At 43.5% G+C, this 19,576-nt stretch overlaps 1 protein-coding gene across 1 annotated transcript in view; it reads left to right on the top strand.

The window, feature by feature from the left end:
• The window catches only part of acer3 (alkaline ceramidase 3), a 183,959-nt gene extending 165,115 nt beyond the window's left edge, over nucleotides 1–18,844 (top strand). The window contains exons 10-11 of the mRNA XM_078222578.1: nucleotides 9,013–9,058; nucleotides 14,244–18,844. Of these exons, the coding sequence (XP_078078704.1) occupies nucleotides 9,013–9,058; nucleotides 14,244–14,300 (103 nt within the window). The 3' untranslated portion in view covers nucleotides 14,301–18,844. The remainder of the gene's footprint in view (nucleotides 1–9,012; nucleotides 9,059–14,243) is intronic.
• Nucleotides 18,845–19,576: the final 732 nt, after the last annotated feature.

Here is a 19,576-nt window from a genome sequence, read left to right as displayed (position 1 = left end):
GTGGGAAAACTGGAGTAATTCACATTGTTTTTTTTTCAGTGGGAGTTCACACTAGAATCTCCCACACTCTGTGTAATGCAGAGGCCGCCAGTGCGAATATCATTAGATTTCAGGGGGCAGGGTCTATTCCAGCTCAGGAGGCTGAAACCTCTGGAACTCTGCGCATGCACAGTGGCCCCAAACTGTCAGTCTCCCGTTTGCTGGCCAGCTCGGGACCCCCGAGGCGCTGCCCACCACCCCCATGGCCCGATCGCTGCCCCCCGACCATTCCCAGGCCAGCCTTGACCCTCTTCCTTCCCCCCCCCCGCTGCAGTGCAGACCTCCCGTCCCCCCCCCGTCCCCCCTGCCTCCCGTCCCCAGCCTGTCCTGACCCCTTCCCCAAAAGTAAGGAGTTAGTGTAACCCCCGCTGGAGTGAAACACTCTGGCGGGGTGGGAGATCTAATGGGTCAGGAGAATTCAATCCCGGGCCCGCTAATAGCATTTAAATAGTATGGTAAATACTATTTAAATGCTGACCCCGTCTCCCAGCCGATTTCCGGCACGGTGTAGATAGCGCCGGAAATCTGGCCCTGGGAGACGCAAACGTGGCGCGAAGGTTCACAGGAATCCCGCAAATCTACTGACATGCAATTCTCTCGGCCCACTGTGCTAAAAAATAGTGCAGTGGGCTGGGAGAATCATGGCTGGAAAATGACTTGGAGGGGAACCTCCAGGCAGTGGTGTTTCAAGATATCTGCTGTCCTTCCTCTAACGAAAATAAGTCCAGTTGCTCCCTTATAACTCAGTCCCCAGAGACAGAACTAGTATGCCCACTTTTTCCTCCGCAACCTCCCATTTTGAATGCATCTTTTGACATAAAGTGACCAAAGCTACGTGCCACAGTTGAGACTTGGCCTTGCAATTGATATTGATTTTTAAAGGAGTAATAAACCTCTTTCCCCACCCTCCAGTGAGGATGTAGTCAGTGGAGGACTTGGCTTCCAACTCTGACTTGAACTTTATTTTGCAACTTCAGTTTTGTTTATCCTCTTCATTATAAATTTATGAATATCTGTGCTTGAAAGATCAAGCGGGATATAAAATAATGAAAGATATAAATAGTGTTGACACGAAAAGGGCTACTTAACTTGGACAAAGAGTACAACACAACAGGACATGTACAAAAATCACAAGCAGATTAGAAATGAGGGAATAAAACATTTATTGTGCCACCCCAAGAAGATCTGCAACATACTTGCAGAAGGAAGTTAATTTATATTTAATTGGGACCCTTAAAATTAGATTGAATTAGATGGGTATCAAGGTTTATGGAGATGTATCATTGATTTGATTTTAAAATTCTGTAATGTACGTGAAATAATTTTAAATGGAGTAGCAGATCATGATGTAGGTGTCAGCTGTGACTCCCTCTGGTAACACACTAACTTCAGCATCAGAAAGTTGTAGGTTCAAACCTCATTCCTCAGACTTGAGCATGTAATCAGTGTTGACACTCCAGTACAGTATTGAGGGAGTGCTATGCTGTCAGAGGTACTGCATCAGACAAAAGGTGAAACCAAAGCCCTCTTTGGGCACTTTTAAGTAGTCAGAAGAAATCCAAGGTGAGCAGGGCTATTCCTGCTTCCCCCAACCCCGACCCATACCAGTGCCCTGGCCAACATTCATCCCTCAAGTAATGTCCCCAAAACAGATAATTTAATTATTTAGCTCAAATATTGTTCTGTGTGTAAAATGGCTGCCACAGTGATGGCACTTCACCAGACATCCTCAAGTTGTAAGGTGCCTTATAAAATGAAATATGATCAGTTATGATCATAATGAATGGTAGGGCAGGCTTGAAGGGCTGAATGGTCATCTCCTATTTACTATGTTAGTTCTTATTTCCCTAGTGCATGGTTGGCTAAGGAAGAATAAGGGTGCATTACATTGCTCGGTGTAGTCTAAGGATGCAGAAGAAGAAATCTGCAGGGAAATTATAGATATATGGAGCGGGACACTATAGATTAGTTATAATGGGGGTGTTTAATTAGCCAAATGTAGACTAGGACAGTGGTAGTGTAAAGGGCAAAGTGGGGCAAATGTTCCTAGATTGTGTTCAGGAAATTTTTCTACAGCAGGATTAGGAAGAGCCAGCATGGATTTCTAAAGGAGAAATCGTGTTTAACTAACTTGCTGGAGTGTTTTGAACAGAAAGGGTCAGTGAGGCTGTAGATTAGTCTACATGGACTTTCAGAAGGCATTTGATATAGTGCCACGCAACAGAGAAAAGTTATAGCTCATGGAAAAAAAGAGGACAGTAGCAATGTGGATAGAAAATTGGCTGAACGGTAGGAAGCAGAGAGTAATGCACAATGGATATTTTTCGGGATGGAGTAAGGTTTGTATTGGTGTTCCCCAGGGGTCGGTTTTGAGATTTTTTCTGATGTATATTAGTGATCTAGATCTTGATGTGCAGGGGACAATTTTGAAGTTTGTGGATGACATAAAACTTGGAAGTATTGTAAACTGTGAAGAGAACAGTGCAGAACTTTAAAAGGACATAGACAAGTTTGTGGAGCAGGTAGCAGATGAAGTTCAATGCAGAGAAGTGTAAGGTGATGCATTTTGGTAGGAAGAACATGGAGAGACAATATAAAATAAGAGGTAAAATTCTTAAGGGGGCAGGTGCAAAGAGACTTGTGCATAAGTCATTAAGGTGGCAGGAGAGGTGAAGGGAGCAGTTAATAAAGCATATAGTCTTCCGAGCTTCATTAATAAAGGCATAGGGTACAAGAGCAAGAAAGTTATGCTGACCTTATACGACACAACAATTAGATGCTTAGCTGGAATATTATGTACAGTTCTGGGAGTCACGCTATAGGAAAGATGTGAATGTGTTGGAGGAAGTGCAGAAGAGGTTTACAAGAATGGTTCCAGGAATGTGAAACTTCAACTGTGAGAATAGATTGTAGAGGTTGGGATTGTTCTCCTTGGAGAGCAGAAGGCTAAAAGGAGATTTGATGGAGATGTTCAAAATCATGAGGTGGCTGGACCAGTATAAGGAGAGAAATTGTTCCCGCTCATAAATGGATCAAGAACGAGAGGGCACAGATTTAGTGATGTGCAAAAGAAGCAAATGTGATCTGAGAAAAAAACGTCTTTACACAGCAAGGGTTTGGGTCTGGAATGCACCTCCTGGAAGTGTGGTGGAGACAGGTTCAATCGAGGCATTCAAGAGGGCATTAGATGATTATTTGGATAGAAGCAATGTGCAGGGGTACAGGGGAAAAGGAACTAAGTCATGATGCTCGTTTGGAGAGCAGAAACAATATGCCGAATGACCTCCTCCTACAAGGTAATAATTCTGTCATTGTGGGTTGGGAAGTGTGTAGAAAATCATATCAGTAATCAAATATTGATTCTGGCTGAGGAAGGTGTGACAGGATGAATGATATTTTCTTGCTCTTGATATTTATGCTGTTGTGTGATTGATGTACATGTTTGTTAATGTCAGATGAAGTACACTTATTATTTCCTTCTGCACGGCTGACTTTGGAACAAGAGGTCATGAATAAATCCTTTTGAATGTTTAGAAAACATTCTGTGGAAGGCAGGGGCCAAGGGGTACTTTGCAGAGAAATGGTTGGAATCAAAAAGCCAGACGGTGACCTAGGGGGTCATGTGCAAGGTCAGCTTTAGACTGTGAGAAACTCGGTGCACATTCCCTTTCGTTTGTCTAATTAAAGAGGCTTATGTTTTGAATGCATCAGGGAAGGAATTAGCTCATTTAAATTCCAGCTCCTTAAAACAATAAATTTGTTAAGTCATTCAGACAAATTTATATTACTTGACTTTAATGACGTGCTGAACTTGTGGAATATTCTCGGAACAAGAGCACAAGTGTAGAGAAAAGAATGAGGCCTAAAAGGGAGGCAACCATTTAAAACTTGTGGCATGAGGCCGGGCCATGTTTTGCTGCTAGCTTGTTGGGGAGAGGTTGGTTGGAGTATTTTTTTCCCCAGCTTTCTTAAATGAGAAAGCAACTTCCCGGATTGCAGTTAATGTCAGTAGTTAATCCTTCCCTTTAACCTTGTTTCAGTTGCTTTTCTGCTGTGTCTGATCCTTTGCAGCTGTTTTCCAACTCACTGCAGTGACTGTTAAGTATGTATGTAACTCAGTTGCTTCTCTATATCAAAGTGGGGTGGGAGTGTAATTTGTTTAATGTTAGCAGAGGTTTTTGATTTGATTTATTATTGTCACATGTATTAGTACACAGTGAAAAGCATTATTTCTTGCGCGCTATATAGACAAAGCATACCGTACATAGAGAAGGAAAGCAGACAATGCAGAATGTAGTGTTACAGTCATAGCTAGGGTGTAAAGATCAACTTAATATGAGGTAGGTCCATTCAAAAGTCTGATGGCAGCAGGGAAGAAGCTGTTCTTGAGGGTCATATCTCCTTGCTAATTATTAGTAATTGAATGCCAGTGAATGTAGTTCTGCATTTTATTTTCTTCGTTCATGGGAATGTGGGCATCTCTGGCTGACATTTATTACCCGTCTCTGAGGGTAGTTAAGAGTCAACCACATTGCTGTGGATCTGGAGTCACATGTAGGCCAGACCAGCTAAGGATAGAACATAGAACATTACAGCGCAGTACAGGCCCTTTGGCCCTCGATATTGCGCCGACCAGTGGTACCAAACTAAAGCCCCTCTAATCTACACTATTCCAATATCATCCATATGTTTATCCAATAACCACTTGAACGCTCTCAACGTTGACGAGTCCACCACTGCTGCAGGCAGGGCATTCCACACCCTTACTACTCTCTGAGTAAAGAACCTACCTCTAACATCTGTCCTATATCTCTCACCCCTCAATTTAAAGCTATGTCCCCTCGTGCTAGCCAACACCATCCGAGGAAAAAGGCTCTCACTATCCACCCTATCTATTCCTCTGATCATCTTGTATGCCTCTATTAAGTCACCTCTTAACCTTCTTCTCTCTAACGAAAACAACCTCAAGCCCCTCAGCCTTTCCTCATACGATTTTCCCACCATACCAGGCAACATCCTGGTAAATCTCCTCTGCACCCTTTCCAACACTTCCACATCTTTCCTATAATACGGCGACCAGAACTGTACGCAATACTCCAAATGCGGCCACACCAGAGTTTTGTACAGTTGCAGCATGACCTCCTGGCTCCGAAACAGATGGCAGATTTCCTTCCCTAAAGGACATTAGTGAAGTAGATGGGTTTTTACAACATGACTATGAAAACGTTTTTAATCCCAGATTTTTATTAAATTCAAATTTCACTGTCTGCAGTGGTGGGATTCGAACCCGGGTCCCCAGAACAATACCCTGGGACCCTGGGGTCTGGATTACTAGTCCAATGACAATACCACTATGCCACTTATCCATGTACCCACCATTACCCTGTTGGCAATTAAACATTGTGGGATATCCTGAGATTGAGAAAGGCCGTTTTGAAATCCAAGACTTCTCTTTTCCTCTTGAGACATGCAGCAAACTCCTTTAATTCTAGACAGAGAATGGGACGAGAGCAATATGATTAATAGTTAAAGTTGAATAGAGTCATGCCATATCAGGAGTGCAGTGACTGTGAAGTATGTATGTAGGCATGCATGGCAGCCATTCACACCAACAGTATCTCAGTATTAATGACCAGTAGTTTTCCTTTAGTATTATTGATGTTTTATTATTGGTTCATGTAGGCATAGCTGGTTAGGCTAGCATTTATTGCCCATCCCTAATTGCCCCTGAGCACCTACAATCCATGTGGCATAGGTTGAGGGAGGACTATTGTCCAGAACACTTGATTAATACTCCATTCTGCTCTTGCAATAATGCCATTAAAGTTCATCTTCACCACTGGAGCAGGTAGGATAAACCAAAGTTGAATATCTCTGTCAAAGGGACCTGCTGGCCCTGCAGGCATTAGTCTCAGATTGGCAAATGCACCACAATAAACCTGTAATATCAAAAAGGAACAGAGTTCATTTTAAATATTTTTAAATCTTGGTTTGGTGTAGTGTAGTACAAAGTTAAATCTAACCAGTGTTGAACCTGGCAAAAATCTGTTTTTCTTATTAACTATTATTTACTAGGTGATGGCCTTGTGGTATTATCGCGAGGCGATTAATCCAGAAACTCAGCTCATGTTCTGGGGACCCAGGTTCGAATCCCACCATGGCAGGTGGTGGAATTTGAATTCAGTAAAAAAAAAAATCTGGAATTAAGAATCTACTGATGACCATGAAACCATTGTCGATTGTCAGAAAAACCCATCTGGTTCACTAATGTCCTTCAGGGAAGAAAATCTGCCTTCCTTGTCCATTCTGGCCTACATGTCCCCATTAGGGACTGCCTGCAGTGATAGTGGAGTCAGACACTTTAGGAACATTTAAGCGGTTATTGGATAGGCACATGGAGCACACCAGGATAATAGGGAGTGGGATAGCTTGATCTTGGTTTCAGATAAAGCTCGGCACAACATCGTGGGCTGAAGGGCCTGTTCTGTGCTGTACTGTTCTATGTTCTATGTGACTCCAGAGCCACAGCAATGGGGTTGACTCTCAACTGCACTCAGGCAACTAAGGATGGGCAATAAATACTGGCCAGCCAGGGACGTCCATGTCTCAGGAATGAATAAAAAAGTTAAGAGGTAAATTGGAAAACAACTGATTAGCTGATGCAAGCTTAGGTTATAAAAGCTCAATGGTTATAGGAAGGAAAGTGGTTATTCTTGCCTCTTGTCCATTCATAGTTAGCGCTGTTATTGGCGACCATACCTTCAACCACTGGACCCTTCCACCATTCTCTTTTTCTTCCCTCTTTGATTGAGCTTTTGCACCTGCCCTAATTTCTCTCTGTGGCTCTGCATTCAGTCATTCTTGATTGAACTCTTGGGAAGTTTTAACACGTTAAAGGTGTGGGTATAAATGGAAGTTGTTCATTTGGCTAATTTCATCCGGAGTTCTACAAATTAGCCCCTACCTCTGGAATCATTAGGCTACAGGGACACAAAATTTACCGGTTTTCCCCGTCATGATCCATTTCGCTGGCCCCTGATGTAAATATCAAAGCAAATGAGACTTGCATTTATGTAGAATCAGGATAGCCCAAAATGCTTTATAGCCTTTGAAGTACTTCCGAAATGTAGTTGCTTTTGTAATGCAGGAAATGCAGCGACCAATTGGAGCGCAGCAAATTCCCATAAATAATGCGATAATAATAAGAATTTAACTTCTCTGGCTGTCGACTTGACTGAAACTCGTAAGATCCTGAGGGTGTTGGCAGGATGAATGTTTTCTCTTTTGGGAAAATCTAGAACTAGATGTCATTGTTTAAAAATAAGGTGTCGCCCATTTTAGAAAGGGATAAGAAGTTTTTTCTCCAAAGGTTGTGAGTCTTTGGAACTCGCTTCCATTGTGTATTTGTATTTATTCCTATTGGCTCAGGGAGCTATGCTGTATTAATGTACACACCGGAAATAATGTAATAGACCTAGCACGGGAAACAGAGAGAGAAAAAACAGCCATGGAAGAGATCACGCACCATTGATAAAGCTCTGTTCAGTTTAAATCAAGTTTGTCCCATGTATCATGTCTCCAAAACACAACAGTTTCCTCAAAAGATGGTAGAAGCAGAGTCTTTGGTTATGTTACAAGTCAGGTTGGATACTTCAGGGTGTTCTACGAAGCTCGCCTGACCTGTAACGTTTTATGTTGAATTTGGCTAGGGTGAGCATGAGAGGTTTCACTTCAGGTGTGATTCAACTGATCCACAAGTAACTTTTATCAAAAACAAAGTTTAATTAAGAATATTGTTGACAAAAATCATAAGACAATTACAAACAAGAAACACAACAACCAAGATAATGTATAACTCTTAAGGAATATCTCTAATGTGTTCCAACAAAAGCCAACATCCAATACACAACCCCTCCAAATAAACACAATGCAGCACAGGTTAATGCCCACTTGTTACAGGAATCCAGCCTCCTGGGTTGAATGCTGAAAATCCCTTGTGAAGAAACTCAGACGAGGTTGTAGTCGAATCTGTTTCCCAAAACACAGCTTCTTTAAGGCAGGATGGCAACAAGCCTCTCCTTAGCTAACTGATAGTAGTTTCAAAACCAAACAAAGAGAAGAACAGGGAGGGAGAGAGAGACTGTTTCTTAGCTTGCTGCTAAACTGCTTCTAACAACCCTCCCCAAATCGAAACTGAAAGCCCAAAGGAAAAAACCCTATGACCTGACTGCCACAAACAAAAACTGAAAACCCTATCCACCTGACTGCCACAGCTTAGCTCCACCCCCAGTGACATCGCTGAGGCTGTAAGCTGCACGACTTTTACAAAAAAAACCTTTCTTAAAGGTACACTCACATGACAGGGCAGGGGTAGACAGATTTTTGATAAGCAAGGGGATGAAAGGTTATCGGGGGTAGGCGGGACTGGAGATGAGGTTACAGTTGGATCATCCATGATCTTATTGACTAGTGGAGTAGGCTCGAGGCGCCACGTGGCCTACTGAAGCTCCTAAGTTGTAAGTTTGAGTGAGTTTGTGCCGTATGATCTTTTACACCTGCCTGAGAAGCCTCGGTTTGACATCTCATGTCACAATCAAAATTTGAATTCTTTTCAAAGTCAAAAGGATCTGTAATGTGTCACCTCGGTGACATGGGACAAGGTACCAGGGGATGACGTGCATCCACAGAACAGCATGGCAGTGCCTTCAGAAGAGGAGTCAACTGAAAATTAGGAAAATTGTGTTGCAACTTTGTATTTATTCAGAGTTCTGGCGCGCCCAAATGAACATTTGACCATGACTTCTGGTTTGTGTCAGACAGTATTGCAACATAAAGACCTTGATAAGAGCAGCCAAGCACAATAATGACGATCTATCCACTTGTACTTATCATGATTTAATCTCAAAGATATCAACGTCATATGTGTTTATATGCTGCTAACTGCGATCCAATTGTCTGATTTATCTTTTTCAGTATGTATACAAGAACTCTATACTTGAAATACAGACCTAAAGTGAAGGTAAGTCAAGACTGGTGATGTGTCAGTAATGGCCATAAGTTTTAAAGGTTTGGCTTTATTTTGTAAAACAAAGTCATGTTTTCCCATGGTCTTTGTATTAGGGGGAGGAAGAATGGCTTCCATTCTGAGATGTACAGATGCCATCTTTTTATAGGGCTTAGAGTAGGCCATTCGGCAGCTCCCTGTCTGAAATCAATTCACCCGCCTTTATTTAATATCTCTGGTGAGCAAAAATCTTATCAATCTCACATTTGACATCAATAGTTCACCAAGCAGCAACTGCTGTTTTTGGTAGAGAATTCCAAACTTCTACCCCACTTTGTGTGCAGATGTGTTTCCCAATTTTGTTTCTGAAAGGTCTGGCTCTAACATTTAGACTATGCTGTCTAGTCCTAGTCTCCCCGAGCTGTGGAAATTGTTTTTCTCTATCTACTCTAGCTGTTCTCCTTTAATATCCTCAAAACATAGAGCTTTCTAAATTCTAGGGAATACAACCGGGGTTTATAATACTCCGGGAGCCGTGCTGTTGAAAGTTGGTGGGATGTTTCAGCAGCTGAGCTATACCTGGCCTGAACTTTGTGCATTTCACTGAAGCCTCCACCCTACTTTGGGTCAATTGTCCTGATGTGCTGGGGTAAATACAAACTCTAGTCACAATAAAGCACCGTGTGCAGAATATTTTGATGTAAGAATTTCCTTTTATATTAATATATTAAATTGTGACATGGACAATGGTGGCAAGGTGGCACAGTGGTTAGCACTCCTGCTTCACAGCGCCAGGGACCCGGGTTCAACTCCGGCCTCGGGTCACTGTCTGTGTGGAATTTGCACATTCTCCCCATGTCTGCGTGGGTTTCCTCCGGTTGATTCGGTTTCCTCCCACAGTCTGAAAGACGTGCTGGTTAGGGTGCAGTGGCCATGCTAAATTCTCCCTCAGTGTACCCGAACAGGCGCCAGACTGTGGCGGCTAGGGGATTTTTGCAGTAACTTCAGTGCAGTGTTAACGTAAGCCCACTTGTCACATTAATAAATAAACTTAAACTTAAAAGGCTGAATTACTTCCCCATTCCCTACTTGCCTAGTTGAGGCAGAGGTCACTGATGCTGTTGGGTTGAAAACTCCAGCATGTCTTCAGATTCTGACCATGGCCAGAATTGTGCATCGGAAACCTGGGCATCAAAAACACAAGTGACAAGTTTGAAACACCAAAAAATTGGGGTTAATGCAAGTTTGCCTTGATATTTACCATCACTGTTTGGAGGCCTTTGTCACCTCACCTTCCAAAAGCTCTCCACAGCAAATATTGATTTTAAAAGAACTAAATGCTGAGACGACTAGAAATCTGAAATGAGGATAGAAAGTGTTGGGATAGAAATGAGGATAGAAAAGTACTCAGTGAATCTGGCAGCATCTGTTAAGAGATGAAGGGAGTTACCGTTTCCGGCCTGTGGATTTTTTTTCATCAGTTCCAATAGAAGGTCACATCCTTGAAACGTTAATATTGAACACTAACAGTGATTCGCTTATACATAGGAATTGCTCCCAGTGCTCCCCAGAGCTTCTATTCGAGAACTCCACCTGACACGCTATATATAGTTGTCTTATTCAAAGCAACCTTTTCTGAGTTGTACTTTATTTTCCTTTTTGTGCCTCATTTTTAAATACATCTGTCGAATTGTTTTGCTCAGCGAGGAAGGTGGCGCTATTAGGAATGACTTTGCTCCACTGTTAACGTTCAGTATCAGCATCCGTCACTCCAAGACAGGTATAGTGCCAACAGACGCAGAGTAAAATATTTAACGGGGGGATAGCACAAGGCTGTGCTCATTAGCACTACCTACAGGTACTGCAACCCCCTAGCGTGAGTTGTGTACACTCTGTGTTCCTTAACATGCATTCACCAGCACTGCCCACAGGGACTGTAGCCCACTACTTGCACTGCCCACACTGAAGCCCCTAACGTGCACTCACTAGCATTGTGCAAGCTCTCTTTAACCCCCAGCCTGCACTGGAGGTTATAGTGCAGTCCACCATGAAATCACTAGTACTATGTGCAGTCTCTGTAACTCCTTGCATGTACTCACACTAGTACAGTCCACTGATACATTGTGTACATACATACAGCCTCTATCATTTATCCACGATCATTGCACTTCTAACCCCCATTTTATTCACCATGGAATTTTAAAAGGATAGATTTTAACCAGGGGCCCTCTAAACCCCGGTCCCACATTCAACCAACTGACCTTCACTTCACTATGGAGAAGCCTAAATTCCAATTTCCAGGTTATTTTCTATTACTTGTAGAAATTTCCATGTATGTGGTCATAGTCCATCATTCTACATTGTTTGTTGATTACAGGAGAGAGTCAGCCATCATTTAAAGAATGTTTGCAATGTTGTTCGTTAACTTTCTATTCTGGGGCCCAATCCCAAGCTTTATCTTTTTTCAAGGGACAACCCTTGGAATGATCCATTAATGTGAAGGAAGATGGATTTATCCCCATAATTTCCCAGATCCTGATTTCAAATGTGTCGCCCTTTTCAGTTGCTGATTGGAAATCAAGCCAACCCAGCAACAATAATACTGTACACTTGTATAGCACCTTTACCATAGGAAAACTCGCGGCTGGAGCATTAAGACAAAATTCAATATTGAGCTGTCTGAAAAGATATTAAGACAGGTGACTTGGGTTTTAAGGAGCAACTTAAACGGGGAAAGTCATAGAGGTTTACAGCATGGAAACAGGCCCTTTGGCCCAATTTGCCCATGCTGCCCCTTTTTTTTAAACCCCTAAGGTAGACCCAATTGCCCGCGTTTGGCCCATATCCCTCTATACCCATCTTACCCATATAACTGTTTAAATGCTTTTTAAAAGACAAAATTGTACCCGCCTCCACTACTACCTCTGGCAGCTTGTTCCAGACACTCACCACCCTCTGTGTGAAAAAATTGCCCCTTGGGGCCCTTTTGTATCTCTCCCCTCTCACCTTAAACCTATACCTTCTAGTTTTAGACTCCCCTACCTTTGGGAAAAGATGTTGACTATCTAGCTGATCTATGCCCCTCATTATTTTATAGACCTCTATAAGATCACCCCTAAGCCTCCTACACTCCAGAGAAGAAAGTCCCAGTCTATCCAGCCTCTCCTTATAACTCAAACCGTCAAGTCCAGGTAGCATCCTCGTAAATCTTTTCTGCACTCTTTCTAATTTAATAATATCCTTTCTACAATAGGGTGACTAGAAGAAAGGCTTTAGAAGTTAGGGAGGGAATTCCCAGAAGTTAGGATCTAGGCAGCTGAGGACATAATTGCCGGTAGTGACGCAATGAAACTCAGAAATGTAAGAAGCCACAACTGGGGCAGTGCAGAGGTATTACACTAAATGGCAGTGCGTGGAAGGGTTTGAACACATGAATGAGGATTTTAAATTCCCGAGGCTAATATAGGTCTGTGAAATTGGGTGACGGGGGCAAGGTACAGAGAGATTGGATAGGCACACTCACAGAAGTGTGGGGTGGCATTGTGCAGGACTGGCCACTGCCCGAATTTCATTTCTTTCACTTGCACAATGAATGCTGGGGCTGCCATGCCTTCTTAATTCTATTATTTTTGCTGTCCCTCATTGGACAACAGAAGGAGAGCAGCAGGGCCTTACCTTCGATGTGTCTAGATCCCAAACCTAGGTGCATCCAAACTCTCTGAAAGCAAATCAAAATGAGAAGTAGACCCTATGCATTAGTTACCCTGTTTTATAGGCACACCCACAAATGGTGCAGTTGCAGATGGGAACAGAAGGTCATGGGGGTGGATTTGTGTCCTTCATTTCTTCCACTTATAGCCGAGACTTTCAGCACATAACCTAGGCTGACACTCCAGTGCAGTACTGAAGGAGTGCTGCACTGTCAGAGGTGAGATGTTAATGTGAGGCCTCGTCTGCCCTCTCAGATGGAGGTAAAAGATTCAATGGCACTGTTTGGAAGATGATCAGGGATGTTCTTCACAGGGTCCAGGATCAGTACTGATCTTTCATCTCAGCTAATGTTCTGGGGACCTGTGTTCGAATCCCGCCACGGCAGATGGTGGAATTTGAATTCAGTAAAAAAAATCTGGAATTAAGAACCTACTGCTTGCCGATTGTCAGAAAAACCCATCTGGTTCACTGATTTACTTTAGGGAAGGAAATCTGCCTTCTTTACCTGGTCTGGCCTACATGTGACTCCAGAGCCACAGCAATGTGGTTGACTCTCAAATGGACTAGGAAGCCACTCCGTTCAAGGGAAACTAGGAATGGGCTATAAATGCTGGCCAGCCAGCAACGCCCATGTCCCACGAATGAATAAAAATAAAACCAACAATACATCAACAATGTGATGAAGCGATGGGATCGTGCTCTGTGCACATTGGGGCGGCATGTTGGCACAGTGGTTAGCACTGCTGCCTCACAGTGCCAAGGACCTGGATTTGATTCTCGGCTTGGGTCGCTGTCTGTGTGGAGTCTGCATGTTCTCCCTGTGTCTGCGTGGGTTTCCTCCGGGTGTTTTGGTTTCCTTCCACAGTCCAAAAATGTGCTGGTTAGGTGGGTTGCCCTGGCTAAATTCTCCCTCAGAGTACCCGAACAGGCGCCAGAGTGTGGCGACATGAGGATTTTCACTGTAACTTCATTGCGGTGTTTGTAATCCTGCTTGTGACATTAATAAATAAACTTCTTTTTAAACTTGCTTCTCACAGGTTTCTACGTTAGTTCTATATTAGTTGTCCACGCAGACGTGGGGAGAATGTGCAAACTCCACACAGACAGTGACCCAAGCCGGGAATCGAACAGCGCCAAGGACCTGGGTTCGATTCCCGGCTTGGGTCACTGTCTGTGCGGAGTTTGCACGTTCTCCCCGTGTCTGCGTGCGTTTCCTCCGGATGCTCCGGTTTCCTCCCACAGTCTGAAAGATGTGCTGGTGAGGGTGCATTGATCCGAACAGGCGCCGGAGTGTGGCGACTAGGGGAATTTCACAGTAACTTCATTGCAGTGTTAATGTAAGCCTTGCTTGTGACTAATAAATAAACTTTACTTTATACCTCGGAAGTACTTGATTCGCTATGAAGAGGTTTGGGACGGGTGGTGAAAGGTATAACAATGCAACTTCTGCATTCTTTAATTGCTACTGAGTGTTTTCTTTAAATTGCAGTTTCTGCTTGGCGTGTGGCCTGTTATTTGGGTGGAACCTCCACCAAAGAAGCACTAAAACCTCAGAAGCGAACGTCTCTGATCGAGAGCAAGCTGCTCTTCAGCACTGAGAGCTGTTTTATCTGATTCTGCAGAGCGAGTGTACATGAGTGGAAAAGTTTGAACTGAATCATGAAGGGAAGAAACACACTGATGATAAATTCTAATCATGCCGAGTTTCTGTATTTATTTTTTAAAAATGCTGCCAGGTGTAGTGGAATTATATGGGAGGTTATTATGTGCAAGGGGGAAATAAGGAATGCTGCAGCTTGTGTGATGATGTTTCTGATTACACTCCGGTAACCAATTTAATTTGAGAGCAGCTAATGTTATTTTGAACTCTGTATACGTGGCCAAATTATTGAACAAATTATGGATTGAAACTGACTGGTTCACTGTTCCTTGTAACTTTTTTTTCTAACCCGTGTCCCACTTTCAATTCTACCCATCTAATAGCTAAATAATTTAGATTTGCTATAAGGTCTGCCCACGAGCTTTCAACACCACAGGTGTGCAGCACCTCAACACAGAGCTACAGAGAAACATGTAAAATGAAGGGCAGGCAGAGGCCATTCCAGATCTTGGAGTGGGAGGATTGAGGCAGCTCATCCCAAAATAGTTGGGGTGCGGGGGGGAGGGGGGGGGTTGGGGGTGAGGAATGGAACCGTACCCCTCCTATCATTTCCCCTCCTCCCTCTTGCTCCAGCACCTTGCTCCTGATCGTTCTAATGCCACTCGTCCGACAAGATTGCCAAGTTTCAGTATTGTATGCAAGATATTTCAGGATTGGTCAGGGTGACTCCTGGACCGTGCGATTTGAGTGAGAATGAATGTCGCTGCTGCCCCTCTTAGTAACCAAACAGTAATGGTGAGGGGGCTTGGGGGGAGGGGGGGGGGTGGAGGGGAACAGGGGAATAAAACGCAACAGGGCTATTGTTTTCTAAAAGTTTAATCAGTTTGTGCTGGTCACAGGAAACTGAAAATGGTGTGCGTGCATGCATTTGGATTATATTTAAACTGCATATCGTGTTCACTTTTCTTTCAGTAACCTTTTATATTGGAGTTTTATAGCTAAGGTTTGTGTCTTTCATTAGAGTCCTAGAATTCAAGGGGGATCCTCCCATTCTGCAGCCGGACCCATCAGGGGATCATCAGAAAATGTAAATACGATTCCCTAGGAATTCCCCAGGGAGATGACCAGGGATTGGGTGAGTCCCCAGCAGAATTTCAGGGCTTGAGTGAGCTTATTTACGAGGCTGGAAATGTGGCCTCCAAATCTGTTGCTTAGGAATTTGGCAGTCTTAATCTTGGGTCATATTATTCAGACCTCGATTTTGGTTTATGCTTGATTGCCCATTTGCCCCTCTCCTTAGTGTCCTTTCTCATCGCAACTCTCTTCAACGCGTCAATTATAATCATGTAGGTTTAATATCATTCCAGCCCGCCCTCCCAAGGAATGCGCTAAAATTATTTTCTCATGGGTGCCTAAAGCCCATGACCCGATGCAAGGGGTGAATTGGCCTCCATCCTGGTTCATCCCCACTTCAACAAGCCAAATGTCGCTTATCTGGTAATGCTAGGGTTTGAAAGCTCCAATCCATGGGTCCATCACTCCTGTGAAATAGGACCCAACAGCCTAACCTTTCTAAAAAGAAATTACAAGGATTTTTCTTTGTAATTAAAGATGTAGGAAAGAGTGTTGACACTGCACAGCCTGTCCATTTGTATTTGGAAAGAGATGAGACTGGGGTGTTGTCATGTATTTTAAGATCTACCGTTCTGTCAACTTTAGCCCAGGGAAACAAATATTCCAGGTTCCCAATATTTTCCAGTTCAGTGGTTAGCCAAGGGATTATTGTTTTGGGATGGGTCTGTCATGAGGAGGTGGTTTAACACGACATCAGTGCAGCAGACAGAGTGACGTGTAGCTCTGTAGACTGCATCCCTTTGTGTTAACAAGCCGAGTGCCTTTATCCCAGCCACATTCGGTTTACTTTAAAGAAACTGAGCTATCATTAAGTGTAATTTCTTTCTGCAGAGCTGTGTAGAATCGGCACTGCCATCACTCCCCAGTTAAAGTCAATGTAGAAAGCAAGGTGGGTTTCTCAGTGCTTGCCAATGTGGATTCCACAGGGATTTTCCAGGGAGGCCGTGACATTAATCACTTGTCAATTGCAACATTGGCATCAAGCTCCTGTTGTTGGTAGTAATGTTTGATGGTACTACTGGGGTAATATTGTGCGTGTCTCTTTGGGCTGCTAATATTATCGCCTGGGCTTTTATTTTTGAAAAAATGGACAGAGTTGGGAATCTAAGAATGTAGCATTGCTTAAAGGTTAATGTCATACAGGGAAGTCTGAAAGTCAGAACTGTAAACATGTGGACCAAATGCTGGTCCAGAAGGATCTCTCTCTCTCACACGCGTGCGCCGCGCGCGCTCTCACACAAGCGCACACACTCTCTCGCGCGCGCGTGCACACACTCATGCGCGCACGCACACACTCATGCGCACACGCGCGCACATATACACACACATGCGCATGCACACATGCAAATACGCACACGCACGCTCACCCTCCCACTGTTCCTCCTCCCCTGTAATTGGTCATAGTGGCCATTCTCTTGATTCATTAGATGTGTACACTCGACAAGAGGGTTAAATCAGCAAATGACGTCATGCTGGTCCAGTTTGCCCACTTCCTGCTTCATAACCGTAGCTAATAGCCAGGTGTGAAGCAGCTATTTATAAAGTACACCTGCCAATTATAAGACAAAATTAATAATTGGGTTAAATAAAAACTCTCCACTAATAACGAAACTGTGACTAGCAAAGTCCAATTTAACCGTGTTTGCTGTGTAACTGTTAGCATCACTGATGGGACACGACTGTGGAAAAGGACAGGTTGTTCTTCAGTTTTTCATCATTGTGGGGAACTATGTTACTATTGGACTAAATGCATTGCTGAGTTTTGAATCCTCTTTGTTTTTCAATTTGTGTTTAAGTTGTAGCTGGATTCAGGTTTGGGTGATGTGGGGAGAAAGCATGACTTTACTTTGGGGCAATTTCAAAGGGGGGGGATGTAAATCTCAAGCTGGCTGTGCCAAGAATGGACGCCGTAATAAGACTTTGTGCATCAATTCGTTTGCGACAATTAATAAAGACCCCCACCCCCCCCACTTCCCAGAGGTCCCGCAGCATAGATTGAGATAATCTGAAGAGCTGAAACACTTCAATGGTGTTATGATTGAAGGCTGGAATTTAAAGCGAGGGTCAAAGGTGAGATGTCACAGGGGTACCGTGGGTGGACCCTGTTTCTTTGTTTTTGATGCTCAGATATTGCTCCAAATTCCCATTGTCCTGCCCCCAGTGGCCAGAAGTGAGAAGGACGATATTGTGCAACTGTTTCAAAAATGGTCTAATTTTTCTCAAACTGGAATCATGTGGTCCCCAAGATCATGGCATTGAATAACCTTTTGCTGCTTGGAGTTTTATTTGGGAGGGGGGGGGGGGGGGGTGAGAATTTATTTTACTTCATATAACTGCAGAACACTCGAACACACAGGAAGTTTGTTACTTTGAGGGGGTTTGTTTCGCAGTTGTGGGGAATTCAGATACTTTTGAAAATGACGTGAAGATTTGCTGATGCAAATATGACTCGGAAGAGGAAAACATTCCAAGTGTTGCGAAACAGATCTTGCTGCCATTGTGTTAATCTGACTCGGAGCCCTTCACGACCTTTCATCTCCGAGTGCAGTGTCATTGCTTGGACGCCAAGTAAATAACACTTCAGAACGCCCGGTTCTCACTCTCTATGGAGTGAGATCTCCCAAACCAATCTCCCAAGTCGTGTGACTCCATAGCTTTGAAACATGACCTATTTGAAAATGCCTTTGGAAGTGTGCACCGTGTGTTGTTACTATGCGATTCTTTGCTGCTCTGATCTGAAAATTCAAAGGGCTTCCAAACTGCACAGGGTATTACATAGAAACATAGAAAAACTACAGCACAAAACAGGCCCTTCTGCCCCACAAGTTGTGCCAAACATATCCCTACCTTTTAGGCCTACCTATAACCCCCCATCCTATTAAGTCCCATGTACTCATCCAGGAGTCTCTTAAAAGACCCTATTGAGTATTGCATGAATTTATTTCATCCCTCCTATCGCATTGGCAACAGATGCACATGGGGGTGACATGGTGGACCTGCAATGGCAGTTCCAACCCTGGTTGCACTCCCCTACAGCACTGACCTGTATTGCATGTGTGAGAGGGGGTTCTCCACAATCCACTCATAAACTGACCAAATTTCCGTGACATCATTTCTTGCAATTGTTTATAAAGTGTCTCTCTGTTGGATGTTGCTCTACCCGATACATTGACTTTGGCAGCATTATGGGTGTGTGCTCAGAATGCACACTCGAGGTGCCAGGAATGGGCAACATTAAAAAAAATAACAGCACCAGTGTTAACAATAAAAAGACAACTTCAAATCATACACTATTTTGAATTATGTGTCATAATAATTCAATATTAATGTAACTAACTTTTGTGAAAAATTAAAAGCTGATGAAAGAACATTCTGTCTGTACGTGTGTGTTTTGTGCAGTAAAAATAATCCACTGTTTCCCCCAATTTAAACTGGAGCTCCTGCTTCTCATTTTTGCATCTTTGACACCAAGCACTTGTTTTCCCCTCAACAACTTCTCTTCTGGGTCCAAAATTTCAAATGTGCGTTCCTGGATTAGTAATCTAGAGTCCTCCAGTTCAAACTCAATGACTAGTTCTTTTTTTTTATTCATTCCTGTGACATGGGTGTCGCTGGCTGGGCCAGCATTTATTGCCCATCCCTAGTTGCCCTTGAACTGAGTGTCTCGCTCGGCCATTTCAGAGGGCAGTTTGAGAGTCAACCACATTGCTGTGGCTCTGGAGTCACATGTAGGCCAGACCGGGTAAGGACAGCAGATTTCCTTCCCTAAAGGACATTAGTAAACAGATGCATTTTTCCAACAGACAACAATGGTTTCATGATCATCAGTAATTTTTATTGAATTCAATTTTCACCATCTGCCGTGGCGGGATTCGAACCCGGGTCCCCAGAACATTTGCCGAGTTTCTGGAATAATAGTCCAGCGACATGGTGGCACAGTGGTTAGCACTGCTGCCTCACAGCGCCAGGGACCCGGGTTCATTTCCGGCCTTGGGTCACTTTGTGGAGTTTCACATTCTCCCCGTGTCTGCGAGGGTTTCCTCCCGGGTGCTCCGGTTTCCTCCCACAGTCCAAAGATGTGTGGGTTA

The sequence above is a fragment of the Mustelus asterias genome, chromosome 10 (genome assembly GCF_964213995.1).
Source record: "Mustelus asterias chromosome 10, sMusAst1.hap1.1, whole genome shotgun sequence".
Taxonomy (NCBI): Eukaryota; Metazoa; Chordata; class Chondrichthyes; order Carcharhiniformes; family Triakidae; genus Mustelus; species Mustelus asterias.
The sequence above is the reverse complement of the archived record's forward strand: the minus strand, read 5'-3'. Positions and strand labels throughout refer to the sequence as shown.